At 40.1% G+C, this 27,888-nt stretch overlaps 2 protein-coding genes across 5 annotated transcripts in view; one reads left to right on the plus strand and one right to left on the minus strand.

The window, feature by feature from the left end:
* MTOR (mechanistic target of rapamycin kinase) overlaps positions 1 to 27,888 on the minus strand; it is a 64,574-nt gene that overhangs the window by 25,394 nt on the left and 11,292 nt on the right. For 2 of the 3 annotated variants that reach the window (XM_069034654.1, XM_069034655.1), the window contains exons 18-31: positions 27,449 to 27,578; positions 27,005 to 27,255; positions 26,092 to 26,133; positions 24,916 to 25,002; positions 24,178 to 24,345; positions 23,249 to 23,361; positions 22,653 to 22,815; positions 22,308 to 22,400; positions 21,457 to 21,603; positions 20,506 to 20,648; positions 19,747 to 19,909; positions 19,476 to 19,621; positions 4,008 to 4,083; positions 1,963 to 2,102 (exon numbers count right to left, since the gene is read on the minus strand). In XM_069034654.1, the coding sequence (XP_068890755.1) occupies positions 1,963 to 2,102; positions 4,008 to 4,083; positions 19,476 to 19,621; positions 19,747 to 19,909; positions 20,506 to 20,648; positions 21,457 to 21,603; positions 22,308 to 22,400; positions 22,653 to 22,815; positions 23,249 to 23,361; positions 24,178 to 24,345; positions 24,916 to 25,002; positions 26,092 to 26,133; positions 27,005 to 27,255; positions 27,449 to 27,578 (1,862 nt within the window). The remainder of the gene's footprint in view (positions 1 to 1,962; positions 2,103 to 4,007; positions 4,084 to 19,475; positions 19,622 to 19,746; positions 19,910 to 20,505; positions 20,649 to 21,456; positions 21,604 to 22,307; positions 22,401 to 22,652; positions 22,816 to 23,248; positions 23,362 to 24,177; positions 24,346 to 24,915; positions 25,003 to 26,091; positions 26,134 to 27,004; positions 27,256 to 27,448; positions 27,579 to 27,888) is intronic. The other variant, XM_069034656.1, reaches the window with a different exon arrangement.
* Positions 12,582 to 18,560, plus strand: ANGPTL7 (angiopoietin like 7). Of its 2 annotated transcripts, none has more exons than XM_069034870.1 (5): positions 12,582 to 13,062; positions 14,655 to 14,758; positions 15,085 to 15,279; positions 16,073 to 16,271; positions 17,106 to 18,560. In XM_069034870.1, exons 1-5 carry the CDS (start codon positions 12,684 to 12,686, stop codon positions 17,273 to 17,275), a joined length of 1,047 nt encoding a protein of 348 aa, XP_068890971.1. In that variant the 5' UTR covers positions 12,582 to 12,683; the 3' UTR covers positions 17,276 to 18,560. The 2 variants fall into 2 exon arrangements, with proteins under 2 accessions (XP_068890971.1, XP_068890972.1); XM_069034871.1 differs by having other exon boundaries at positions 14,658 to 14,758.

A 27,888-nucleotide genomic window follows, 5' to 3' on the forward strand; every position in this document is an offset into this window, starting at 1 on the left:
ATTTTGAACTAACACATCAAGTCTGAAGAGAAAGACTGCAGAATGAATGTTGCTGTAACCTCATATGAGCACTTGTCATGGCAAGATCTCAGAGGGCATCTGAATCTTTCATCTCCAGCAGAGAGGAAGCATCAGGATTTTTTATATTATTTCTTTCAAATCAACTGTGAATGCTCCACTAATCAAACCAATTACCCTGGGTGTTGCAGTTCCAGAATTTCTCAGGCTGGATACTCTGTAGCAGTGAAACAGCTGCCAACTGTGAGGGAGAACAACTTGCCTTGTCACCCTCCCCCCTCCCAAAAAGGAAGATGAGTTAGTCAAACAGAACCAATGGGCTCCCACAGGCAAGACAGCAATTCTGACAGCTTAATGGCCCAGGAGGAAAAAAAACCCAAGGCCAATGAAAAACAAAGCCAAACCTAGCAACAACAGTAAATCAGGACCTCAGAGATGCTGATAAAACACTATGGGTCCTACAGGAATAACTACATGAGGAGACAAATAGCTAAGAATGTTTTGGCTGTACTCTCAAAATATCACAGCAAAGTACTGAAACAATAATGCTGCATAATATAATTCTAGATTATCTGCCTTATCCTGTCAAGCAGATTCCAGCAGCACAACCAGTCAAGTTGAATGCTACTGAAGAGTATCAGCAGCCAAACTAGGGAATCCTCAGCCTCAAGACGGCCTCTCTAGAATCAGCTGCAAGGCAGCAGACAGCACTTTGCAAAAGCACTTCTGAACTGTAAAAACATCTGCACAGAGTTGGAGTCCAGTTCCACAAGAGAACTTGGAGACTCTGACTGCTGTCATCACTACAGACTATCAATAGATCCCTGATATCTCAGTCCAACAGAACAAAATTGTCCTTCTGTTGTTCCATAGATTTGTTGCTGATACATGAATAAGTAGGAGGTTCAGAAAGGACACTTTACACAAATACACATCCTGCAGGAGGGAAAAATTCTTCAAATCCCTGATGAGAACTGCCTACTCGTAGAAATGCTGATTGAGGAATGCTCAGTAAGAGATCTATTTTCCGTACTGGAAAAGCTACACCCTGTATGTGTCACCCTCGTTCAGAAACAAAAAGGGCAGAAAAATGCTGCCAGAATTTGGTTTCTCAAACAGTCCTGTTTCTAGCAGTAAAATGACTTTAGTGAAGAGGAATCTCCTTACTGTGGTGCCATCCTGTGGGTTCATGTCAGGACCCATCAGGAGAGAGCTTGTGACATGCAAAGTTCAGTAGAAAGGTGGAATCTGGACGAACCCACACCTGCCCCTGGGTAGAACTGCATGCCACAGTGAACAGGGTGCCTTCTCCAATTACCTTCTTGGAATTGAATAGCGAGGAAAAACAGAAGCCCCCCGTTAAGTAGCAAGCTGTAAGTCACCAGCAGCTCACCCTCTCACAAACACTGACTTGAATCAGTTATGTGTTGACAACAGACATTTGACACAAAGCTTGAAATACTGAATGTCCACAAAGACAAGGCTTAAGAAATGCTGAAAAAGACTAATAAGGAAAGCCTCATCCTTCTACAAGGCATAGGTCCGACACGGAATAAACACAGAAATCTCTCATGTTTTAATCAGAGTTTAAAAAGGAGGGTCACAATGAGCTCCTTTTATGACTGTTTCTGACAAGGTCTGCTCAATTAATGTTTTCTCTATTTACAGTGTCTTTCTCTGTTATAAATGGAGTTGACTTGATTACAAGATTGCAGATTCTCTTCCAGAGAGACCTTAACTCACAAGATGGCCAGTCCCAAAAGGCTTAGAGATGTTATTACCAATTCTGACTTCAATGAACAAAGTGAGATGCTGCACAAATACTCAAACTATTAAGTATATGGGAGTAAATAGGAATTCAGGCAAAAAATTTGCACCTGAATGATAACATCCAGAGAACAGATAAACACCATCTCCCTCAGTCTTCAGGCATTCCCTGCTTACCATTCACCAAGTGCTTCCAAGCAACGCATCCGTCCCAGCATCAGCTCAGGATCATCTTTGTTTGTGTCCATCTTCTTGTCATAGGCCACCAGAGCATCTTCCCATTCATGAAGCTTTTCATACCAGGTAGCTTGAATTTCCTAAGGGAAGGGAAAAAAAAGTAAAAATAAACAGCAGGATTAACATTGATCATTCTGTATTAATTACCACAGCTTTTCCTAAAAAATTCAGTGTCTATGCTGGTCACTTCATCCTTCTTTCATTCTAAATATCAGCATGGACTTCTGTGATACAGAGAAGAGCCTTGAGCTAGTGTGACAACTGGAATCCTGGCATTGCTCCACCTGCCCAGAAATGAACTCAGGTTTACCAGAGGGATTAATCCAACATCACCCCCTTACTCAGTGCCACTGAAATGCCAGCTCAGCAGCTGGTGCTTTTCTTTTTGGAGAGGTGGGGTGAGTGGAATAGGAAAAAGGGTAAATCAATAACATATTCCATTCCCCATTGTTGCATATGCCTGCATTCAAACAAGAAAACCAGCCCTGTTTTGTAAAGCTCTTAAGTGCAGCTGTTTGAAAAATCATGCCTTTAAACTAACTGTAAAAAAAAGCCCAAACTTCGCATCTGGCTACTGCAAGACAATTACTTAATACAGCAGGTAGTATGAAGCTGGGGTCACACCCTTCACAAGGGAAGGCTACGGTTTGTAACAAAGCCACTAAAAGTTAGCAAAGCAGTGATCCTTATCAGCTAAACACTTTTCTTCAGTCCTTCTAGATTTTGTTTCTCATTTTCAAGCAATAGAATGCCTTAATATATTTCCACACTTTTCTCTGCCAGTGTTTTTCTGCTCAGTCCTTGGAAGCTCATGTCTTGACATAGGCTGCAGAGCAGATTCTTTTCCCAGACCTGTGGGCAGGGTCACTATAAACCATGCTTTGCATGGTTGCCAGGTCTTCCACTTAGCCCTTTAACGTCTCAGCTAAGTCATATTTCAATTAAGTCCCTGAAAGTAGAGCTCACAGCTCCTCTTAATTTTCTTTTTATTGCATATTCTGGCAAACTCTGTGCTTTGAACTACATTTACTGCTAGAACTATATTGCTGCTAAAGAGTGAAGTCAGAATTAGGTAATGCAGGACTTTGCTCAATCCACCCAAGGAATTATAAGAAGCTGCAAATATGTTCTGAAGTCCGTACTTCTCCCAGAAAGGACTTATTTTCCAGTCTAGGTCAAAACCACACATAATACTACACCAGAGGACTTCCACCATTTTGTGCTTATACCTGGTCCCCCCTTTCTAGTGGTTACTACTTAAAGAAGCTGGTCTACTGTGCTTCCAGGGCTGCCTTCCTTTTCCTAATCATCCTAAAATGCTGCAACAATTACCACTGCAAAATCATCTTTTTACCAGTAGAACTGTCAGGAGAGCACAAGTGGTTTGGTCCTTGAACACAAATTAAATGACTTATAAAATGAGAAGAAAGAAAAAAAAGGTACATTATTCTGAGAAAGACACAGAACAAATACATAATGGGGTTATTTGAGTTCAGTGAGCAGTCTAAATTGTAAGGGACTGGTTAACTTGCTATTCTAAATATTACCTGTGAACACTTTTGAGAGAGACTAGAGGCATGACTTCTATTAAATCCTTACCTGGAAGGTGTTGATGCAGTTTCTCAAATCCTTCAAGCTTAGAACAGGAACTTACTCCCTCCCTTCCCAGCTTATCCTAAATAAAAGGACTTATGTTGTCAGGTTGCTAGTTGCTCACAGCTGCATTTAGTATCAACAGCAGCTGCAAAATTCTCCTCCAAGTCAGGTTCTTGCAGCTCTCTCTGTACCCAGCATTTGCTGCAAAGCACCCACTGAACATCCCTGTAGGCAGCAATGCCCTTCACTATGAACAATGAAATATTATAAGCAGGGATAGAACCTCAATGTGATTGATTGAGAAAACACACCACCACCCACCAAAAAACTAACTACAGAAACCATAAAAACATAAGACATGAAGAAGCAAATTATCCAGCAGGACTCACCAGCTCCCCAAAGTGCTTCATGGCATATTCTAGCACCCCAGCAGCTGCTTCTGGCTGTTGGAGTTTATTGTTAATGCTGGAAAGGCAGGAAAAGAAATATGATTTAACACAGTTGGCATATTAGGAGTTGGTAGAAACTTCAACTTGATAATACCAAGCTCTATCATTTAGAAGTACCAATGGAACACTTTCCTTTTTGTTTAAGACTTCCACATGAACAATTAAACTACATAAGGCACAGAAAGACTATATTTTCAAAACAACAGGTGCACATGTTGTCTGCACATTATCTGTTACACAAAACAGAGATGGTGTATGATTATCAATTCTAAGTAACAGCCTGCATAGTGAGAAGAATTGTTGCCAATAATTTTAAAGGCATGATTTTTCAAACAGCTGCACTTAAGAGTTTTACAGTACTAACTTTTCTCCTCCCCTTTGTCTTAAACAGACCACCATTTCCTTTAAAAATCAGAGTAGATATTTTAATGATGCAGGAAACAGTCTATATCATTAAAACAGTTGACGAATGTCACCAGGAAATTACATAAAGAGTGTGCAATCCTAATTTCAGTTTCACATTTAATACAAAGCCTCTGCATTGGTACTAACCAGCACTGGTGCTTTTCTTTTGCTGGTTTTCAAGAACATGCCAGAAACTGCTGCCATCACAACCAATCCTCCATCTGTACCAGGGAGGCACTTACTTTGCAAGGCCAGCTGAATTTTATGAAGCACGAGCAAACAGGCTACTCTTGAACCTGATTCTCTAGTTCATGATGTACAGCTATTCCCTTAAATAAATAATTTCTATTTCACATTGGTTTTCTTATCTTACTATCAGAAACGGGGTACTCAGTGAGCAGCACTTCTCCTAAACCCCAATTTAATGAGGAAATTAACTTTTTATTAAGCTTCTGCTGTTTTATAAAGCTTGTTTATGAACAGCCTCTGGTTCATTGTGCTCCTCTTTCCCTATTGACACTGGAGAACCAGAAGTGCAAAATGTTCAAGGCAACATCACAACACCTGAGCACCAACAACACATCCTATAGCCCAATATTAACATTAGTTAATGTTTGGAATGGAAACAGTGTAATTAACAAAACAAAACATGGCAACAGAGAGCAACGCAAAGAGACTTTCTTTCTGCGAAGAGTCTTTGAATAGGACTATACACACAGGCAGCTCTCAGAAATGCTCTTTCTTGCCTGCCATCATCAGAATGGCTACATGATTTCCCCCTTATAAGAGAGCAGGGGATCAGTAAGAGACAAGCAAATCTAAATTATTAAAAGGAGTAATATATAGACAATAAAAGGGAAATTTTTCAAATGAATGCTACATTTCTTCTGTCTCTGGAAGCTTCCTTTCCTGACAAGTAAAGAATCCAGCTCCTAGACATACTCTGGATACCTGTGAAGATCAAGTAAAATACTCTTGGAAATAGGACTTTAGATTGGTTGAGCTAAAATCAGATTTAGCCAGACTAAAAATACACCATAATCACAGTTCAAGATGACTGGCACCCAACAATGGGAAGCACTTGAAACAGACCCATGCCATTTTTTTAACAAGATAGTCAAAGATTTCACTAACTCCAGCTAGCTTCCCAAAGGGAAAGCTTGGCAGCAGCCTCATAAAAGCAATAAATGGCTGTCACATTTCATGCCCTGATGATTTTAAGAGCCATTGGCAGACACATCACTTCCAGCATGTCAGACAGTTAATTTCTTCCAAGTTATCTTTTTTGACAACACTTCCTGACAAAATTGGCCATTATCTTTTATTATCTGACAATTAGCACTGCTCTTCTACCGCTCCCTAGTGCACTCAACTGCTCATTTTGTTTCTTACTTTCTTGGCTGTCCAAAGTAGAATTAAGTGTCTCAAATCTATTAATGGTTAGGTTTAAGCAAAGGGAAGGAAAAGATGGGGAGGGAAAGGAGAAAGACTTTGATTTACAAGAATACACAGCAGTAGTTGTTAATCATAAATTACTCTCTTGTAACAAATGATCTAGAACACAGTGAGCAGTGACAGGTAGTTTTGTGGACTAGGATAAGCCTCTTACGGGGATATCTCCTGGCAGCTGCTTCTCCCTGTGCTTAGGACCATTTCTGCAAAAGCAGTAAATGTTGTGGCTCCCCACTCCCAGCCCATTTTGTGTACACACTCTTTTAACCTGGTACACTCAAAACAAACATTTAGAAAATACAACATTCTGTGCTTTCCTTCCCTTTCACCTTCCTTCCATGAAGGCACTGCCCCTCTCCCTGCAGACCCGAGGAGCCCATGCTCAGACAGAATCTTCCTAAATGTCGTAACACTCTTAAAAGCACTACAAAGCTGTTTTCTAGCCACTGTGCTGGAGACTGAACAGAAAGAAAAACACTGCAGAAAAGCATCCAGGCACTCAGAAAAGGCCCTGAGGGCTAATATTCCAGCCAGGCAGAGTTGCTAGGGATTTTCAGCCACAGTGTTGCTGCTGGAAATCAGGGCAGTTTACTGGATTAGGATCAAGGGGATGAATTTCTCCTTGTATCTGGAAAAAAAAAATTACAAAATCTCTCTGTATTAAAAGAGAAGGTGGAAAAACATCTTTCAAGATAGAAACAATGCTGTTGGCTAACTTGTCAGACAGTAACTTAAGTCTTTGTTTACTGGCAGATGTCCTTGCAATTATTCCTAGTTCAGAATAATGTTAAGTTTAATATTAAAGGAAAAGATCTTGTTCTCCATGCCCACTGAGGGAAGAACATATTCATCAGTTCATTTTTGTTAAAAAGCTAGAAAAACCCCATCACTATCTCCTACTTGAAGGCTTGGCAGGAGGGCATAAAAGAACATTTTTAGGGCATTTAGAACATTTTAGAATTTTTAGGTTTAGGTTTAGTAGGTTACAGGTTACATCTCATCTCTCAGGAAAGGCCCAAGTATTCAGCTCTGCTGCCTGCTATGGGCTGGCAGAGCCTTCTAGTACTAATGCTCAAGGAAAGTATTTCAAAAGTATGTATTTTCAATGCTATCATACTTACCTGAAGTATTTGGAAGCTATTTCAAGACAGAGCTGTCCCATGCTTGCAAGTGGGGCACCACAGAAATAACAAGATTTCCTCAGTCATATCAACTAGACTTTTATATACTTAAAACTAATGCACTATTTTCAGTGCTTAATACCCACCATTTTGTTTCACATTTTATTCAACAAACATCGTGATTAGAAAAAATAACAAAACAACAGAAGATCCTTATACTTTCCGTCTAAATGAGCAAAAAACAGTTGCAAAACTAATTCTTATCAATAAAGTTTTGTATGAGTTCAGCCCACTTGGGCTCACTGCATAATTAGATTATGCAGAACAATATAATTTAAATCTGCCCCCGTTTATTAAACAATATCGGTACTGTAGCCAGAATAATGTCCAACCCTGACCTATTTGGAGCACTTTATCATGATGAGTGGGATATTAAAATGTAAACAAGCCTCCTGATAAAAAACATTTTCCAACTGATATGTCACTCTATCCCCACAAGAAGTGACTACCCTTGGCAAACTCCCTAATACAAAGATCTTGGTCAAAAATCTTAAATCTTCAAATTTTATTAGTAGTGAAAGGCTACATAAACCTACTTCTTGATTATTAAGGTATCAAAACTGTAGGTCTTACATGTACACTGAGTTAGAATCACAAAAAAGAACAGTATTTAAGAGAAATATACTCCTATTGCTTGTATATTTTAAAGGTTATTTAAACAGAAACTAGACATGAACTGGGAATCAAAAACAACTTTACTGTCTTCAGTGGGAAGCAAACTGAAATGATGGACTTCTCCCCTCCACAAACCCAAGGCATAAATGTGTCATGTTTACTAGAAATGTCCTCTTTTATGCAGTCCTGGGAGTTTTCTGTCTTCCATTATCTTTGATATTGACAATATTCTCTGTCACTCAAAATATATAACATTTTCAAGAACTCAGAAGCAACCAGACTCTCTCCATCGTCTCATTAAAAAAAACCCCTTTATTTTAATAAAGCCTTTTCAAGTGGTCCCAAACTTATCCATGAGGGAAAACACACATTTCCTATTGCCAAGAATACATCCCAAAACATAATAGAGAAACGTTATTTTTGCAATCAAGCAGCTTGTATGCAGAGTCTAGACAAGAAGACAAACTCTTCTTTTTTTCAGTCTCCTCAAGTTTGTTTAAAAAGATTCTCTATGTGATAGATTTTACCAGCCTCAGTCAAGCTTGTTTTTCCTTCTGAAGATGTGCTGAGAGCTGCCTCTGGAATTGGAAGGCATTGCTACTTTGTGAAGACTTGGGGGAACAGATAATCCCCTGGCAAAAGGAACTGGCTTTGTTGGCCATTTTCCCCAGTTCTGTGATTTATTTGTGTTCAGGCATCCCCCAGTCCTTGACTCAAGAAACCTCAGAAAACAACCGACAGTCCCCAAAACAACTCAGAAAACCAATGCATGTCCATCATGCCACTAAAAATTATTCCCATTCCAGGAACAAATATGTTTGAGAAACTGATACCAGGAAAGAACTGTTTTCAATAAAGAGTTGTGATGGTCAAGTGCTTCCAGGCCAGAGCAGCCCCTTTGGCTTCCAACAAGGACATACCACATTTCTCACAGGCATCAAAACTGGACAAATTCCCAATCTTGATATAAATGCTTGCAAATCAAATAAAAACATTCATCAGAGGTGAAAGAAAAATCAGTGAAAAATGTTACAATAAATTTCTTAGCCAGCCCTGCTGCTTAGGCTGCAAAAGGTTTTGTATCACCTATTTTTTATTAACCAGAAAGCAGAGAAGAAAAAAATTGCTAAGCAAAAAAAAAGGTGAAACACAGAGCTAGTCTTTGTGATTTGTTATGCAAAGAGGGAATGCCTTAAATAAAAAAAGAAATCACAAATGACAGGAGGAAGTAGCAGTGTTTTGTTTCTCATTGAGCCCTCTCCCCTGTTCCACCTGTCCCATATAACTTCAGAGATTTACAACACAGTCCCGACCATAAAGCTGTAGCAGAGTGAATGTTGGAGCATTTATGAACATCTCCAAAGCCAAAGGTGAACAGTTTCACTTCCTGGGAGTGAAAAGCAGGATTTCAGAGCTCCAACCAAGTGTGGACTCCATGATGGGCCAGCTGAGAGCTGATGAGAGCCTTTGCCACCTCAGCAAGCATGAGGAATGCCAGATTCTAAGCGTTTGCCAGATGCATATTAAGAGGTTTGCAATGAATGGCTACCAAATAAATAGCCACAGGGCACTGAGCTTTTCTTCTTGTCTCAGCTTCGCATACACCTGCCAGAACAGCTTCCCAGAGAAGGCAATCATTTAAACTCACTTCTAATTTAATCTGGCCCTCCAGGGACAGGAGATAACTGGTTCTGATCAAGTAATACTAATATATTTGAATTTAGAATCAATCAACATTATAAACATATGGCACGTACAAATTGAAACCATGTTTAGCTTCAGTTCTCCCAACCACTTCAGAACTACATAATGAATGAAGTCAAAAAGGATTTGTCTCGTTCTTGACCTTAGGATCTTGTCTTTTTAGCTATCATGTACCACAGTATTTCCACATACAAAATATAATGGAGGAAAACTAGGGTGATGGATTTCAGGCCAAATAATGCTCAATTTCTCCATCAATATTGGGGAAAAGAAAGAACAGGACCCACTCAGTAATCACAGAATTCATTTCTTCCCAGCTATGCTGCAAACTTTACCTCTTTACAAAATGTAACAGGATCCAAATAATCGTAAGTAGAATAGTACAGAACAGTGGAACAGCTTTTGTCAGCTCCAACTACTGACCTAACCTGTCAATGACTACCATCTGTAGCTATTGCTGCCTCAGTGACCACATTCAGTTCTCCATGAAACTGGGAAAGACCTATCTTTCAAATACTCATTAAAAAGTCAAATTCCACTAAGGCTGGTATCTCTGCCCAAATCTCCTTTAATGCTTTCTCAAAAGTAATGACAGATGGGAAGATTTGTGCTCTCTTCCATTCCTGCATAATATGTCTGTTGTCACCCTCTAACACAGAACGGAGTATTCTCTTTTAAAACAGATAAATCAAAGTACCCAGAAGAAAGATGGCTTGCATTCAGATATACAAATTAGAAGCTGAATACAAAATAAAACCCTGTCTCATTTCCAATTAAATACTTCAGTTTAGAGAAGGGATTTGGAGGTCTTTTTGCAGTGTTTTGTAACATGTGTGTTCAACTGAATCTTGGATCCTTCCAAAATTTGTATAAAGAGGGAATGCATGAACCTACAAGTGGCTCCCCTCTTCCACATCTGCCTAAGACAGGAGAGTTATGGTAAGTGGGAGCAAGAGCAGAATGGATTGAAGTCCTGTGTAACACAATGGAGGTGTTAGCAGGGTGGCTTTTTGGGGCAGAGAAGCAGAGCCTGGCCTGTCCTATTCTCTGTTCCAACTTTGACAAAAACATGTTTCTCATCACAGGAAGCCAGAGAAGAATTTGCCCCTGGGAATGACAGAAGCTCCAGCTGGAAGAGGGCTCAGACAGGATTAGAGGCAGAACAAAAAGGTCAGGCTTTCATCTGTGTGCAGTGGCACTTTCTGGTCTGAAGTATAAAAAGCAATTTTGCTATGGAAGGTTTCTGGAATGTCCATGACAAAAATTGGCTGAAGCCTATGGTCTGCTGTGGAGGTACCCTCAGTGCTTTAATCAAATTGTACTTGCGTATCTCTAGCAATATCTCAGCTCACCAATCCCACACAGTGTCCTCGCCAGCTGACACAATGGACCCACTGGTTTTCTCTGGAGCACAGCACACAGGCAGTCAGTCACCCACAAGACAACTGCTTGTTTGGAGAGCTCTAATTCTGACCTCCTCCTAAAGATCCCCTCTTCCTTCTCTATGAATATTCAGGTTTATGAGACACCTGTATTCATAGTCCACTCCTGCAGTGCTTTGATGCCTTCATCTCCCAAAATCTTTGCACTCTTGTGGGTCTTTTTTGGAGAAAAACTATTAGTCAGCCCCAGTGCAAATCATAGCCAATAACAAAGCATCAAGCAACAAGTGTAGCAGCGCTGAGGAGGGAGAGAAACTGCATCAACAAGCAATTGGGCTTTCTATTTAAAAGCAAATGTCAGCAAGGCTTTTCTAATGGTTCCTAATCAAGCAGAAATCCTGCAGCCACTTTGGATCAGCAAAAGAAGCCAAGATGGGATAGTGAGTGTCAGTTGGGTTTGCCCTAATGTCCTTTGTAAGAGGTGCAAGATTAGCTTTCTTGTTTCCTTGGACATCAAGAAGCTTTCACAGCTTTTATGCAAGGAGCAGATATATGAGGCATTTAATCCTTTATTTCATCTTATTTCTGCCTATTATCATAATCAGAACTTTTGCAGGAAGATGCAAGAACCCACATGTTAGGCAATCACAGAGCAGCTGGTCTGGGGAGAAACAACTTATCCTGAAGGATCTAGAACTAAGCCTGCAGACCTTTTGCAGAAGTCTGCACCTTTGCTGAAATGGTTTTATTTGGGGATCAAACTGCTATAATAAAATTCTGAACTGGTAAAAAGATATGAAAGAGGAGAGGAAGTTGCCATCTCAGCCAGCTGAGACTGGACCAACACTCTGAATGTCTATAAAAGTTTTAAGATTTACTCTAAAATCTACTCTTTACATAACTGTGAATGTTTTGATTACCCATAGATTTTCCTCTCAAAATCCTATTAATAAACTGGCCTCCATAACACTGGAGTTAGATCACATTGCCTGTAAAAACAACCATCTTGTGTCAATTTTAGATAGACTCTCACCATTACTTAATATCCTTTCACTTGCTCACTATGAATAAACAGAAGAGTGGGTTTTTACTTACACATTCTGCAGATTTCATTCCATCTCACCCTCAGATATCCCACCTCTAAAAGAACAGCACTGGATTTTACAACATTAATAGTGCGAGACCCCAGTGTCCAGAGAGAAAAGGATTAAATGCTTAACTGACTAATTTGCTAAAGTATTGTCTAAATTAAGAAATACTGCAAGCATAGAGTTACCCCCTACAACTTCTGGGGAATATATTACTACAACTTGTAGCAGCCAGGGCTACCTTCTAGGGAGTTACCGTCCTTGAACTTCTATAAACTCACCCATTTTGAGCAGCCTTTTCACATTCTGCATCTCTAATGCTCTCATGTTAGTAACTGCCAGAACTAGTCATCAAGAGGGCTCCAATCCAATAGGCAATAATTGCTGGAAATTCTCCTCATTTCCTAGCCTTCTCCTACACCCCTTCAAGACAGAACTGAGGGAAGTCTCTTCTGCTCAACAGTTCCTGGCTGAAACCTGTTCCAATATCACCCTGTAAACACCTGATATGAACAGATGAACTGGGAGGGGCCAGCAAGCTCTTCATAGTTTCGGGGGTGGAAGTAAACAGAAAAATAGTATATAAGATGCTTTGAGACAGACTTCTAAAGTGCATAGACTCTGACAGGAGGGGTCTGAAAAAAAGCCACTTCTTCAGGCTCCACCTTCAGAGACTCACTTCATTGGAAGCAAGGAAGGTACAAGGCTGCTGCAGGAAATTTCATACCTACCCCAGCTGCATTCAGACTACTGTAGTCAGCCGGGAGGTTTCTGTTGCTGTAAGCAAAAATGCCAGCAAGACCCACAGTTCAGCTGGCATGGCTCTGCATTGTCACCGTGTCTGTGGCAATCTACCCAGCACTGCTGCAGAAGCCTCCCAAGAGGAGAATGATCAATGGGAATGCACAATTGAAGATGCCAGGCTGCTGTGAGGAGATCAAGGAGCTCAAGCTGCAGGTAGCCAACCTCAGCAGAATGCTGCAGGAGCTGAGCAAGAAGCAGGAAGGGGACTGGGCGAATGTGGTGATGCAGGTGATGGAGCTGGAAGGGAGCACCAAGCAGATGGAGTCCCGCCTCATCGACGCTGAGAGCAAATACTCCGAAATGAACAACCAGATAGACATCATGCAACTCCAGGCAGCTCAGACGGTCACACAAACATCAGTTGGTAAGGAGGGAGTCACCAAGCTCCCAGATACACCTCTCAATGCACAACTAATGACTAGTTCCTAGTGCTAGCATGTCCCGCTAATGTGGTTAGCAAGTATGCCTACTGAACACTGCTGCTTAAGCAGTGATCCTGAAAAAACTAGTTTGAATTTGTTCATCTGTATTGTTATATCTATGTCTGTTCTCAGGGAGTGCAGAAACTGAACAGGTACTGCATTTCTACATTTCATATTCAGTCCAGCATTTCATTTTCTGAGCACTACAGCACCAATCCTAAAAGAATGGGAGCTGTCTTTGTAAGGGAATGGCTCTGGCAGTAATAACCTCTGAGTTCACAGTGCTGACAGAAGACTAGAAATTGTTAAAACAATTAGAAATGCTCTCCAGGAATTACTGAAGATTTGTAATTGTATCTTTACAACTGTCTCTGAACCAGAGTAAAAAAGAGTGATTCATTATTTTTGAATGATAGTTCTTAAAAATTCAAGGCTATAGATGATGCAAGATACAAACTGTAATATAAACCTAGCCGGACCAGTTAAATTCTTCAAAATTCTCTTCCCTGAGGGAAAATTTCACTGCACATAGTGATTGCACAGGCCTGTACTAAATGTGGAATGCAGGTGCATTTTTAGATCAACTACCTGGAAAGGCACTTCTAAAAGAAAGCATCCTCTTTGTTGACTTTTCTCTTTAAATGAAATTCACTGAAAAGAGCTTAAATCTCAGTCTCAGTTGGGTTTGCCAAAAAACTTCATTTGGATTTTTTTTTTAACGTTAAGGAAAAACTTCTAAATCTATTTACTTAATTCTTCCTCTAAAATAGTTCCACCTGGTTAGTTTTGACACATCCTTATTTACAGTAGGCCTTAAAAAAAAAAAAGTCACACCATTAACAAGTTTCTTTGAAGCTGTAGAAAAAACAGTAACACACAGCAGAAACTGGCCCAGAAGGTATTTAAGACAGATGTGTCTCACCTCATCTGGTAAGAGACATTTTTGAAAACTGTCAGACAGGATAAAGCCTTGCTTCAGCTCATTTATCCTCCTCAGAATAGCTGTGCATTTTACCATTTTCAAGTCAGTTCCTGCACCAGGAGGAAAAGAGGCTTTCACAGACTGACTACAGCTAAAAGGCACCTTCTCTGTCACAGACACCAGTGCAGAAAGGGCTGAACAAATATCCCTCATCCACAAGCTTGGCCAACATGTTCACACACTCAAAACAGACACCTGGCAGCAGGCCTGGCCATCCCATTAGATAAGTCTTTCTTACTGAGAGAGAGGGTCAGCAAATATACCTTCCAGCACAGACACACAGGCAATGTGAAGAGAAAGCAGAGATGTCTTTTTGCATAGCAGAGGTTAAAAAAAAATTAAAATAAATAAATTAATAAAAATCACAAAATCCCAGTGTTACAACACCTTTTGCCAATGCATACTCAAAACTAAGCCATTTCAGGAAAACATTTGATTTGTGGAAAGCCTTCTTCATTACTCCTTGTATTACAAAACAAACTTTGCAGAAACCACCTTCACAGAAGAGGAGTTCTTTCTGCTCAGATTCTCACTTTCTGGTTCTGATTCAAGTAGATGCTGTTTATGACTGCTCATCACTTTACCAGAGGAACTACCGAATTTCTGGTGTTTACAAGCTACCTCCTGATGAATTTTTGGGAATTCCAGAGCTGGAGGTAAGGATGTTTAGTACACAATGTATATGTTTTTAAAAATAGAATCAAGAAATACTTCTCTACAGAGATGAAAAGAGCACACACTAAGTTTTGCTACCTTGCACTTGCCATCAGCATCTTTACGTAAGCAAACTTCAAGGAAGGAGAAAGCGTACACTTAAGAGGGAAAATAGAAAAAGGGTTTATCTAATAATTTTTTGCCATGGATTTTAAACAAAATAGAAATTTCTTTAGGTTGTGAAATCTGGAACAATGTCTTGTGTTAAGGGAACTGAACCTTCTTAAGTCTACTGACAAGTAAACACTGCCTTGTTTTTCTATTCAAGGTGTTCTGTGATATGGAGACAGATGGAGGTGGCTGGACTATCATCCAAAGACGTAAAGTTGGTTTGACATCGTTCAATAGGGACTGGAAACAATACAGGGAAGGATTTGGCAATATTAGGGGAGATTTTTGGCTGGGAAATGAAAATATCTACCGACTTTCAAGACGCCCCACTGTTCTGAGAGTAGAGTTGGAGGTAATTAATAAGCTCTTAATTTCAGCAGCAAAAGGCTTTTTGTACAAAGTGATTCCCCAGTACCAGATACCATCTCCTATCTCTGTAGGAGGCCCAAAGGATTTGCATGCTTTAATTACAGGAGGAGGAAGTAGGATCAATCTAGAGATACATTCAAACACAAGACAGAAGTATGTTCTCTCCTGTGCAGTGGCACAACTTTCTGTCTGCACACAGATTGCGTCTTCAGAACGCGTGTGGTTCTAGGAAATCCTGCAAAAGCCACTGCAAACAGAGATCAAACTGCTGACCATCTGAGATTTAAAAATTCAAAAAGAGATGTCCCATAAAGTTTTCAAGCCTCTGAGTATTTTCATTGTGCAGCACTTCCTTCCAGCCTGGGTACAAGAATTTGCATTGCTTTACCCTCAGTTTCTTCAGTCTGCTAAAGGCTTGGGTTTGACTTGGACTAGTTTATAGCTGGCACAATAGCTGTGAGGGATGGGATATGTATAAACTGAAAGGCTTTATATCAAAAAGTCACTGCTTCAGAGAGGAGAAAACATTACTTGAGGCAGCATGCTGACACAAGGATTTTGAATGCAAGAGCTGCACATCAGGTTTCTGACATATTGTACAATACCAGTGCAGGTAAGACTTGAAGTTTCATGCTTTGCAAAGGAAAGTTCCTTTGCCTTAAAAGAGCAGTTTCTGCAGTCCAAGATAGTAAAAATATATGTATATAACCATGGATGTTGGAGTCTTTTCATAACCATTCTAATTGGACTGATTTCTTCTCCTGTGTTCTGTGCAGGACTGGGAAGGCAACACACGCTATGCCCAATACCAGCAATTCACCCTTAGCAATGAAATAAATAGCTACCGGCTGTTTGTGGGGAATTACACCGGGAACACAGGACGGGATTCCCTGCGGTACCACAACAACACGGCCTTCAGCACGAAGGACAAGGACAATGACAAGTGTGTGGATGACTGTGCCCAGTTCCGTAAAGGTAAAACACACAAACCCCTTCCCGTCCCAAGAGAGCTGCTTGGGTCAGTTTTAGAGAGCCCAACACTCCCTCTTTCTGTGCAACTAGTAACATCTGAATGGTAAATCAAGGGAGAAGTGACCAATTCTGGAAAATACACTTATGTGGGAAATCTGGCAGTTAAAGCTCATTTACAAAGAGCCAGACTGTGTATTACAGACATCGGTACTCTTAAATAACTTTATGTGCTCTCACCTACACACAGTTACCCAGCCCATAATAGTATCTGCCAGACTATCTCACATGCTGATGCAATACAGTGATACAGGAAGTTATTCCTTAATATCTATCAGGTTCTTATTTTTTCGTACGTTTTCAAGTTGTAATATTAGGCACCTGTAATTCTTCTCCTATATTCACCTCCACATTCAGGTTGATTTGTGATCTTTATTCACACCTTATTACAAGACTCAAATGAGGCTACTCTCGTCATTTAATTTAGTATTTTTATTTGAGTTCAGGAACTTTTTAAACACCTTAAGATGCTCTAGTGAATTACCCAGATTCATTTCCTATGCTAACTCACTGAGTCAGAGTCAGAAACATGTCAAGGAAATATTCTCAGAGGAATGAGCAACTAAATGAAAAGCTATTGGACTAATTTGACTATAGAACTGTAACGCCTTTAAGTTCCTAAATATCTATGTTAAGTTTTGAATTTACCTGCAATCCCAACTATTAGAGTCCTAAACTTCAGGGATTAAATGCTGCATTCTGCTCACTGTCTGCCAGAAAAAGTAGTAATCATTAATACAAATGACTCACCAGGAATCTATTAATTTGTTTCCCAACAAGGTGGATATTGGTACAACTGCTGCACAGATTCCAATCTCAACGGGGTTTACTACCGCAAAGGAGAACACACCAAGAACATGGATGGCATCACCTGGTATGGATGGCATGGATCAACCTATTCACTCAAGAGAGCGGAGATGAAGATCCGGCCAGAGGATTTCAAACCATAGAAGGAATCACCCTTTGATTGTACAGCTACATGATGCCATCATGCAAAAGGTGCGCAATGAACAGCCAAATAGTTTTTCATTTCATCCAATACATGCAACAGCTATGTACTGGTGATGTACACAAATGCTGTGATACCAGGCACAGCATTTATTAGTATTTAGTATTATCAGGGCTCAGGCTTATTTCCTCCTTTTCAGGCTCTTTCCAAAGGGAAAAATATTGTGTTAGAATAGGTTAGAACTGAACGCACTTATAGCACCTTCAGAAAACCTACGGGTGTGTTTTCACTAACAGTGTGACTACTGGGTTGCCTTAGTATTATTAACCAGATAGGCAGGGACTGAAAAGCAAAAGCCTCTTGGTTGCCTTTCCTTCAGTGTCTGGAGCAAGCAGTGCTGAGCAACTCCTTTCAGAAAGTACTCAAACCACAAAAGTTATAGACTCATTTCAAGCCAGAGGAATCAGTCAGAAGTGTCCCTGATGCACCTTTCTTTAGTGTGTAAGTGGCTTACTTTCCCACAGATGAAAGAACAAAGCTCAAAAGTGTTGCATTAATTAGCATTGTCCAGATTCCTCCCTGAAGGTTTACTGCCACCTCCTGCTGCTGCCTCAAATAATCCCCACTGAAGGCTGCCCTAACAGATAGTAACACTGGAGGAGGATTTGTCCCATGTGCGCTCTGATGTTTATTTCTATTCACACAGATCACCTAAATGCTGTTAAACGAGAAAAACAACTTTCTGGGCTGTCCCCAAATTATGTTCAGGTTAGAACATAAACATGCTGTATGTCAGTAAGGCTGAGAGTGAACAGCAGGTTAGCCAAAAAAGTCCAGACCCAGCCAAATAACTCAACTCCAACACTTAAAATGACTGTAGTCATGAGCAGAACACTAGTACACACCAGAGAATCCCTAAGCGCCAACAGTTATTTCAACGTAAGGGGATGTTCAGTAGCACAGCAGACTGAAAAGTATCAAAATCTGTTTTGAAAGCTACCCCAGTTGGAAGTTACCTAGAGATGGGCTGTCAAAAATAGTACACTTCTCCCTTGCATAACACAATGTTAAAGATAACAGTTTTAAAAAAAAAAATGAGACTCCTCCTATAGCCCTACCATTGTTTGAATATGTTGGAAGAGATCGTTATCATTAATATATCTATTTTTATTCACCTTGAAGAGAGTTTGAACCTAGATTAGATTGTTCAGTCTTGTGTGAAATGGAAGATAAAGGTGTCTTGGGAATTTACATGTGTTCAACTATTCATACTGCAAATTTCAACTGTGTGGACCTATGATTGGAACTATTTTAACTGTGGTCTATAAAATGGATTTTTAAAGGTTTCTAAAACTTTTTCCTTTCTAATAAATTGTTTCATTTTTAAGCGTGCTTTATGTCAATTTTTTGCTCCTTGCTTTTTGATACACAAAGAAACAACTGCATGAGCAACTGAAACCAAGAAAAAAAATACACTGAATTCTGTATTTTCTTCAATGACATGAGGCAGAACAAAGGGTGAAAAAATAAAAGAGGAGAAAAAAAATTGGAAAACACAATTCCAAGGGAGTAGGAGGGTTGAAAGATTCACTGCATAAAGACAAAGTTAAGTTTTTGCTCAACCAAGATCAATTTCTTCATCTTAAATAGCTAAGCTAACATTTCTGTGATATGGAACAGAGATCCACATTTTAAAATATGTAGTTAAGCACCAAATCCTGTGCAGGTATTTCAGGCTAACATCTGTGTTGCTGACAAAGCTCAGAAACAACACATACTTTATCATATCTTCTATTTCACATATAAGCAATTAGACCTATCTAAGCTAAATCAGCAGAATGTGATGAGAAATTTTAATTAAGAACTTCAACTTTTCTGACTTATTTATAATGCAGGTGTAGAAATCTGTCTCATTTAACCTGCAGCCATTTAATGAAATTCCATAGTGAACTTGAAGGGTGAGAAGGGGAAATCAGAACTTTTTCCTGCACTTCTTCCTGCAAAACTTCCCTGGGCTTCTATCATAGTTCTAACCACACAGTAGAAGGACAGAAATCAGCAGATAAAAGTGCACATTTGCAGGTAGTTTAACTACATCTTGTGACAGAGACTAAAGTCCTAAGAATTGCCTGGATTAATCCTAGTGGTATCTTAAATTGTAGCTACTGCAAGAGCAGAAATCTCACCAGTTGTGGTCCTACCTGATGAGAGACTCTAGAATAGCTGGGGTGGGACCTTTTTGAAATTCCAGCTCTTTGTAGTGAAGAGCCTTGGCATATGCTCGACATTTGGCAGCTCTTTCCCCCAGAAGGACAATGCCATTATCATCTCTCAAAGGCAGTGGGCCCTGGGAAGGAGCACACACATCAAAAGCAGGATAAGTATTACAAACTAGTCATGAACTTGTCACACCCCTTCCACAGAGTAGCCACCAAGCCAGCACTAGGAGGAGCTGCCCAACAGCATCTCTACCTTGTCACTGTGCTCCATGAATTCCGCCAAGTTCAGTAGAGTCTGAGTGACTTCTGCAATATCCTGAGAAGTCAGGGCCAACTCAATGCTTCGGATCAGCTCATCCTGCTGGTCTTCGTTCAGTTCAGACCAGCATGAAACAAAAGCAGCATTGAAGAGGTCTCTGGGGAGGAACACAGAAGACAGTGAGAGGTGGGGACTCATGAGGAAAAAGTCTGACAATAGGCTCACCTTCTTATTCAGAGAAAGAGAGCTACAAAATACACCTACATGCCTACCTGCAATAAATAGTAATTAGTTCTTATAAAGCTAACTTCTGTGAAACCTTTATTTAAAAAATAAAGAATAGGCTGGTATACTACAATAATAGAAATACTGTACTATCACATGCTATCAAAGTTTCTCCAAACATGCTGGTTGCAAAAAAGCATTGCAGCTTATTCCACTCAAAGGCATTTTTATTCCCCACAGTAAATACTCGAAACTATTTCATACTCTGCTGTTTTTCCAGCTTCACTTATTTGCCTTATCTTATTTCTAGACTAATATGCAGAATTCCAATGAAAGATTTTGTGCACATCATGGAGCAGCCAACTAGGAAGGGCAGAAATGAAATCAAGATGTTGGCTCTTTCATTTATCCCAAAGCAGGAACTATATTTATGAAACCTAAGAGCTTCTAAATAACTTTATTTTTTCCTTATAGTATCTGGCTTGCATCTGCCATTTCAAGTGAGATAAAAATCCAGAAATACTGTACCGAGCCATGGGATTATAGGCCTGAGCCAGGGCCCAACATGAGCGCAGGGATGGTGAGGAAGAATCTTTCAGCAGCTCCAAACTCAGTCTTCTTAACCATTCCAACCAGTCATCTTTGGAAACTCTTCTTGCTGCTCCCCAGGCCTGCAGTACAAAGGAAGACAATTCACCTACCAAACAAAGCACTATCCAAGAGCAGAAGAAATCCATCAGCAGGCAGCATTACTCCTTTACAGCTCTAAACCACATGCTGAGAATCCATCTTCAATTTTCTGAAATCCATCACCTTTACCAGGTAATCTGCAGTACTCAAGTCTCATGTCTAAGAAATCTTCCCTAAATGTACTCCTGTCATGACATGCAAGTATTTAACATGAACAATCCTTTCTCTACAAAAATACATGTAGAGCTGAAGCCACAGTTGGAAACATCAGCTTAAAAATACTTGATGCATTTAGAATTACACTTTTAAGTCCAGCATTTTCAAACCAATCCATCCCATTACTGAGTGCTGCATGTACGTACTGTTCAAACTAGCCAGTGCTCAGCTATTAAGTTCTGCCTTCAAGAAAATATAAAACTAAGACAGAAGAGGAGCAAAAGCAAAAATACTAAAAAAGGCAGAGGCTCTGAAATAGATGTCTCTAATAGGGAGAGATTATTCACTGTGATCTAGAAAGTCTTGTTCATACTTAACAAGTGTAATGATTACTTCAAAGCTATTAACAGTCTAATAGTTCAAAGTCTCCTATCTTTAAAATTGCTCAGCACCTTTTAATTTTAAAGAGTCTTTGACCTCACTAGTTTGACCTCAGTTTTGTACAGAATAGAAAAGCAACATAAAAGCAATATAAATAAATGTAGTTCACATGCACCAGGCAAACTCCTTCAGTGTGACACATTAGCTCCTCCCTTCAGTAGAAAATTCATGCTGTGAAGGCTCCAGTCTTACCTTCTGCAGGTTGATGGTGCTCACGTGTAATTTCTTCATGGGACCTGTTTCCACAGGACCACTGGCCAAAGTTTCTCCCTGGCTGCTTCTCAACATTCGATGCTGATAAATCAGGGGATCCTCCTCTTCATCAGCAAGAGTGTAACCCTACAATAATTGATTTACAGTGAAGATCACACCTACACATACAGAAGCAATTCTCTACAAGCCGAACAGATCATGAAGTCAGAGCACTTGCAGCAATATCTTACAGCAAAATCTGTGAAGCAAATAACCATGTTTCATTATAATGATTACACCCTATAAGCCAGAGAACTCTAAACAATATCCTTTGCTACTCAAGGTAGCTGTTAAGAACTCTTAGCTGCTAGTATAAAAAGCCAAAATAATGTACATTAAAACAAGCACTCCTGCCTATTTGACTTGCTGGTTGCTTGTTCCACACAAATTGTAAACCAGTTACTAAATTTTTAAAATGTAAGACATTCTACAGAAATGAAATAACATTCTACAGAACAGAGATAACAAGGTCTCCTCAAGTCCTGAAACCATGGAAAAAATAGGATAAATCAACATTTAAGAACTACCAAGAAGAAGAATAGTAATGACACTGGCTACAAGTCTAAGTTCTTCCCTAGAACTTGCCACTATTTTTCTATAGGAAATATTTAATACCAGTAGACAAAAATTTTCCCAATGCAATCTCAAAGTCTCCTTAAAAAGCTGCACTTCAAACAGAAATAGAGCAACAACCATTCCTCATTTTATGAGTAACTCCAAGTGAAGATTCTAGCTACATGTTTCAACGTGACAACATCCCAAAAGTGAAAACTGTATACTTGTCAACTTACCTTTACAATTCTGCAGATGAGAACATCATAGCGTTGATGGTTAATTCTGTGTCGCACTAGGACTTTGTTCACCATTGGGATAAAAATTTGGTACTGTACAAGGGAATGCATCATAAACTTGTTACTCAGCAGCACCAAGAGCAGTAAAATTCCATCACATTGTTTCATTGATATGAAACCAATTCTGACAGTTTGATTTCAGTAACTCCCAATTCCAGAAACAATGAAGAGAAGAAAAACCAGTTCTCTTGAAAATCCAGTACATTACAAAACTTCAACTTTAAAGCCTTGATCTTTGGGACAGTCACACATTCTGTGAGTTTTCAAGCCAAAGAACAATATTACCTTCTTTCCCAGCTGAAACACCAGAGAGGAAAGGGTGTCCATTGCAGTTGTTCGTAGCTCAGGGCTCTGATCTAGTGTTCGTACAATGGGATGAATAATCCGTGATGCATAATCCGTGAAATCCAGGGATTCTGTCAAGCGGTCCACTGTTTCTAGAGCAGCTCTAAAGTCAGAGAAAAAAGAGGGAAGAACTTATCTCTCAGAGTGTTAAGAAAGAAGAAATAAGACTGAAAAATACTTGAGTGCTCAGTCCTTCTAAGATTAATAATAATAGGAAAAACAGGCCACCAGAACTCTGTTAATGCAGCCAGTACTTGCAGGACAGTTTGCAAGTGACTAAAATACTGGCAGGTGAGAATCAGAAAATTTAAAAAAAATTTTTAAAACCCCAAAGAAAGAAACAAACAAAAAAAACCCCAAAAAGCTAGTAACAGTGCTGTGCTGTCCAAACAAAAATAACCTTCCACAATGATTTAACACAGAAAAGCTGAGGAAGGGGCTAAGTGGTATTTCACTGTAAACATTCATCCACGGCAGAAGTTGGATATCACAGGTAAAACTGCAAAGAGAGAGACTGCAAAGCCACCAGCACTTACTTGCGAGCCACCACAGGGACATCTGGGGCATCAAACAGCTTTACAATGGGAGGTAGTAACAAATGAAGGTAGTCATCCAGATTAGCTCCAAAGAGCTGGATCGCATTAAGTAGCTGGAAAGAAAAATCATAGAAGAGGAAAATGTCAAGGGGTTTGAATGGATCTTAAAGATCATCTAGTCACAACCTCCCCTGCCACGGGCAGGGGCACCTAGCCACTAGACCAGGTTGCTCAAGGCCATTACCAACCTGACTCTGAACACTGCCAAGGTTGGGGCATCCACAACTTCCACACGCAACCTGTTCCAGTGTCTCACCACCCCCACAGTAAAGAATTTCTTCCTAATAGCTAACCTAAATTTCTCCTCTTTCAATTTGTACCTGTTACTCCTTTTCCTGTCACTACAGGGCCTGACAAAGAGTATCTCTCTGGCAGCCCTATAGCTCCTTTCATATACTGGGTCTCCACACAACCTTTTCTTCTGCATGCTGAAGAGCCCCAACTTTCTCAGCCTCTCTTCATGGGGGAGGTGCTCCAGTCCTCTTATCAACTTTGTGGCCTCCTCTGCTCCAACAGTTTCATGCCCTTCTTACATTGAGGTCACTAGAACTGTACATAGTGCTCCAGGTGGGGTCTCACAAGAGCAGAGTAGAAAGGGGAGAATCACGTTCTTCAACCAAAATGACCCAGTGTGACTCAAAGTCATGGATGAGATCCATTTTAAACAAGTCAATATTCAGTGAAAAGTTGCTTCAACCCTGCACTTTAAACAACTGTCTGCATCATTTTACACCAAGCCACTGCTGAACTGCACCTGTCCCATTTGATTGTGCAACACACAAGCAAGGAGCCCTGCTGAGCAGGGCATGCTGGGAACACACCTGCCTGGGCAGTGCCCAAAGCAAGGCAGTTACTGCAGCCCCACTCACCTTCACAGAAACAATGCGACCCTGACTGTTGTCATGCATGAAGACTCGTAACATGTGAGGAATGAGCTGAGGCAAGTAAAGTTTGAATTCGCCGCCTAGAGCTACCACAATCTGCTCGATAAGTAGGATAATTGTGCTCTGTATGGAGTTGTTCATAACCCAGAAGTCCTACAGAAGAAAGAAAAAAAGGGGAAAAAAAAATCCAGCTCAGTTCTTCAGCTGAGCTGTACCAATTACAAGAAAAAAAGCTGTAGGAGACAGTCTGTAGATAAATTCAAGATTGCAGGGAAGGACTATACTTTCTGTTTGTAAAACACTCTACACTTCCATGTATATTTACAGTTGTTGAAAACGACCTCTGGACAACTTATTTTTACTAATCCTTCTACGAGTTTGCAAACATTTAGTGAAAATTATGTGAAATTACACCTGCTTATGAACTCCAGACATCTTTTGCTAAAACTATGTTTCTGAAAGTAGTAAGTGCACAAAATCCAAGTGCTAAAAAGAACTCAGTCACTACCAGAACCTGAAACTACACTTACTTCAGTTACTACCAATAATGTATATTGTGACTTCAAAATAAATGGTATTTCACAATACAGTTATTACTTCAAATATATGCAATTCTGTACTTCCTATGAACTTATGAAGTAACTGTTACTTTTGATAATGTATTTGATAAACATTGTCCACCTTTCTGTGACAGTAAAGTACTGGCTTAAAGATGGTACTCACTCTCATTAGGGTGACAATTTCATCCATATAGGGCCGAATATGACTTCTGACAAAGGACACCAACATTCCTAGCTGCTGGAACAGGAACTGGAAGGAAAAAATGGGTAATAATCAGTGTAGCTTATCCAAATACCAAAGCCACGGGGTAAAGAGTTTCACAGCATTTGCAAGCTCATTTACCAAACAATAGCATGCGTAGCTCCTATGTACTTAAAATCTGGGGCTAAATTTTTGGCAGCTTCATCTCAGGAGTTTGGGTTGGTGGGGTTTTGTGGGTTTTTATGGGTTTTGGTTAATTTTTGTTACTGTTTTTAAAGAGGGGAGTGGGGAAGAAAAGTGATTTTGGGTTTATTATTATATTATTCCCCCCAGCTTGCATCAAAAAATTTGTGAGCTCAAAGCCTCAGTCAGTCAAGCACACAAACAAGGGTTTATAAAGTGCCAGCAAATCTATAGTGTCAGAACAGACTTGGAAGCACAGACACCGCAATTACAGAGCACTGTAATTTAGATTTGAAGGATGCTTCCAAAAATTTAGCCCCTAGTCTTTTCCCCCTGCCTAAAAACCAAACTGACATACATTTTAAGATACTCTTTTTGTACTCTTTCCCATCCCCACCTATTGGTGAAAAGTTACTGGGGAATGCAGTTAGGTCCTTGCCAGAAACACCACATTTTTTTAAAATGATGGTTGATTGCACCATCCATTGTTCACCACCAAGAAGAATTTTGACTTAGACAATTTTATTTGGATACATTATGACAGTTTTGCAATTTCTTTTATCACAATACAATCTTAAACATTCAGTTGTGACAATGAATTTACTCTTTAAATTGGTATGAAATCACATGGGCTAAATCACTTTGATGTAGATAGTCTATTTTCTCTAGAAAAATAGGAAAATATAAGTTATCATCCATTAAATTTCATTTCTTCATGCAGTTTTTGAAGACTACAGTCACAAAATACAACATGGAGCTCATAAAAAGAGATAACACTTTCATGAGAACTAAATAAGAAATAATCTCAGCTTCTTTAGTTAGAGCAGTACACATACATTTACCAATTACGAACTCTGAGCTCCCATACTGTGCCTATTTTTTGGTGTAGCGAGAGGATGCTTACATACAGGACAAGGACCTTCCTCTTTTAGGCTTTATGTCATGCATACCCACCTCAGCTCTTCTCCCCAGTACACTTTCACCATCTTCTTTTACCTGAAAATTTTTAAACAGAGTGTGCACAACTGCATAGCTTTCAAGCAACTTAGATCAGTCAGGTCTAGAACCTCAGCCAACCCAGATGTGAGATGTTTTCCTTCCAATCTGAGTAGTAGTTCAGGCTGGGAGAAAACAGCAGTTCTACAGCAGAGTTGGGATTCTGCTAAGGGAGCACCCATCCCACCTATAAAACACAGCAGCAGTAACGAGTACAAACTGCCCTTCACAACCCAGAGCGTTTGGCTGCCTGAAGAAAAGCCTTGGCAAACAGCAGCCATCTCTGGTTTGGTGAACCTTAAGCCCATCATCATCTTCACGCAATTCTCATTTCCTTCTATAACTGTAACTTAAGTGGGAAGGAAGAGAAAGCACTGCTTTGGAATCAGCACCCATGCTGCTCTAAATGTTAGCAGACTGTATCAAATTGAGTTTTCCTTCTCAGAGATGAGCCAAAGTACACGGTTGCACCAGAAATTTGAAGAATCTACCCTTATTATTTAATAATACTGTTTGCCACACAGTATTAACACAGAGATCACTGAAAGCTCTGGAAGCTGCACAGGTGTTTTCCTGAACAAGAAACATCATCAAGAACAGCTTGATGAAAACACAGAATCAAATACTGGCCTTCCAAGGATTATGCTCAAAGCAGCTGTTTCAATAAAAAGCAGAAAAATTGTTTGCATTGGACATTCCAGTAAATGCTTGCAGGAGGGAAAAAGCAAAGCTGAACCTCACTTCGGCAGCATGCTTGGCATCACCACATAGCACAGCAATGCCCAAAGCCAGTCACAAGTCTCTTCAAGGAAATGGATTCTTAATTTCAGACAGTGGAATAGGAAGAAGAAGTGGTCCCTAGCACACTCACCTCTCGGATGGCACCATCACAAACCCGTATCACATTAAGGAACGTTGGCATGACCTGGGGCAGGAACTGCACACACTTCAGTCCAAGGGATTTGAAAATAAAGGTGATGGCCTGAACTACCATAGTGTGGTGTTGGGACAAGGATTGGTCTCGGAAAATTCTCATCAGTGCCACCATAGAGACTGCTGGATAGAACTCATCCAGAGGGAGGTTCCCCATGTTCACCAACATCTCACTGGTGCTGTAGTCCGCTAGGAGAAAGAAGGCAGTGTCATAAGCTAGGTATTAAACTGTCTTGAATATGGGTTCAGGAACATCTGAGTTTAAGTTGAAAACATATACACTAACGAGTTTTTAGGAAGAGGAGACAAACTGGTAACAAAACAGTCAAGATCTCTTTGTAGATCATAAAGCTATCAATCTGACAGAAATTGAGATGCTTACAAGAATCCTGGCTGGATTTGGACTCCGAGAGGCTAACGGCTGAAGCATCTCGAGATTGATCAATCATGCCAATGTTCACTTTGTGTTTATAAGGGTCCAAAGCACCCAGCAGCCCTAACACACGAATAGCCTGAAAAGACAAAGAACATTCACCAGAACTTCATCACTAAGGCCAAAGACAACACTCAAATCCCCATATTTGAAAAGATCCTGATGATTTAAGAGGGAAAATCTGGAACTAAAGTGACTGCCTGGAAATAACAGTGCTTTCCATCCAGCTGCTGGAGGCCGTTTCACTGGCTTGCACATGCACTCTCTTAATTCTGCTTATTGTATTTTGCTCAGCCACAACAATGATCTCTCCCTCCCTGCCTCAAATCTATGCAGGCACATTTATTTGGCAGCTCTCTCTTCCCAAAAAGGTTTTCTAAGTGGCTGTA

Source organism: Aphelocoma coerulescens, chromosome 21 (assembly GCF_041296385.1).
Source record: "Aphelocoma coerulescens isolate FSJ_1873_10779 chromosome 21, UR_Acoe_1.0, whole genome shotgun sequence".
NCBI classification, from domain to species: domain Eukaryota; kingdom Metazoa; phylum Chordata; class Aves; order Passeriformes; family Corvidae; genus Aphelocoma; species Aphelocoma coerulescens.

Excerpts from the sequence above, each read along its gene's own strand:
- ANGPTL7 (XM_069034870.1), top strand. The coding sequence starts at position 12,684 with ATGCCAGCAAGACCCACAGTTCAGCTGGCATGGCTCTGCATTGTCACC. Across the intron at positions 13,063-14,654 it reads GGTCACACAAACATCAGTTG|TAGATGCTGTTTATGACTGC; the intron begins GTAAGGAGGGAG and ends TTCTGATTCAAG. Across the intron at positions 16,272-17,105 it reads CTGTGCCCAGTTCCGTAAAG|GTGGATATTGGTACAACTGC; the intron begins GTAAAACACACA and ends TTTCCCAACAAG.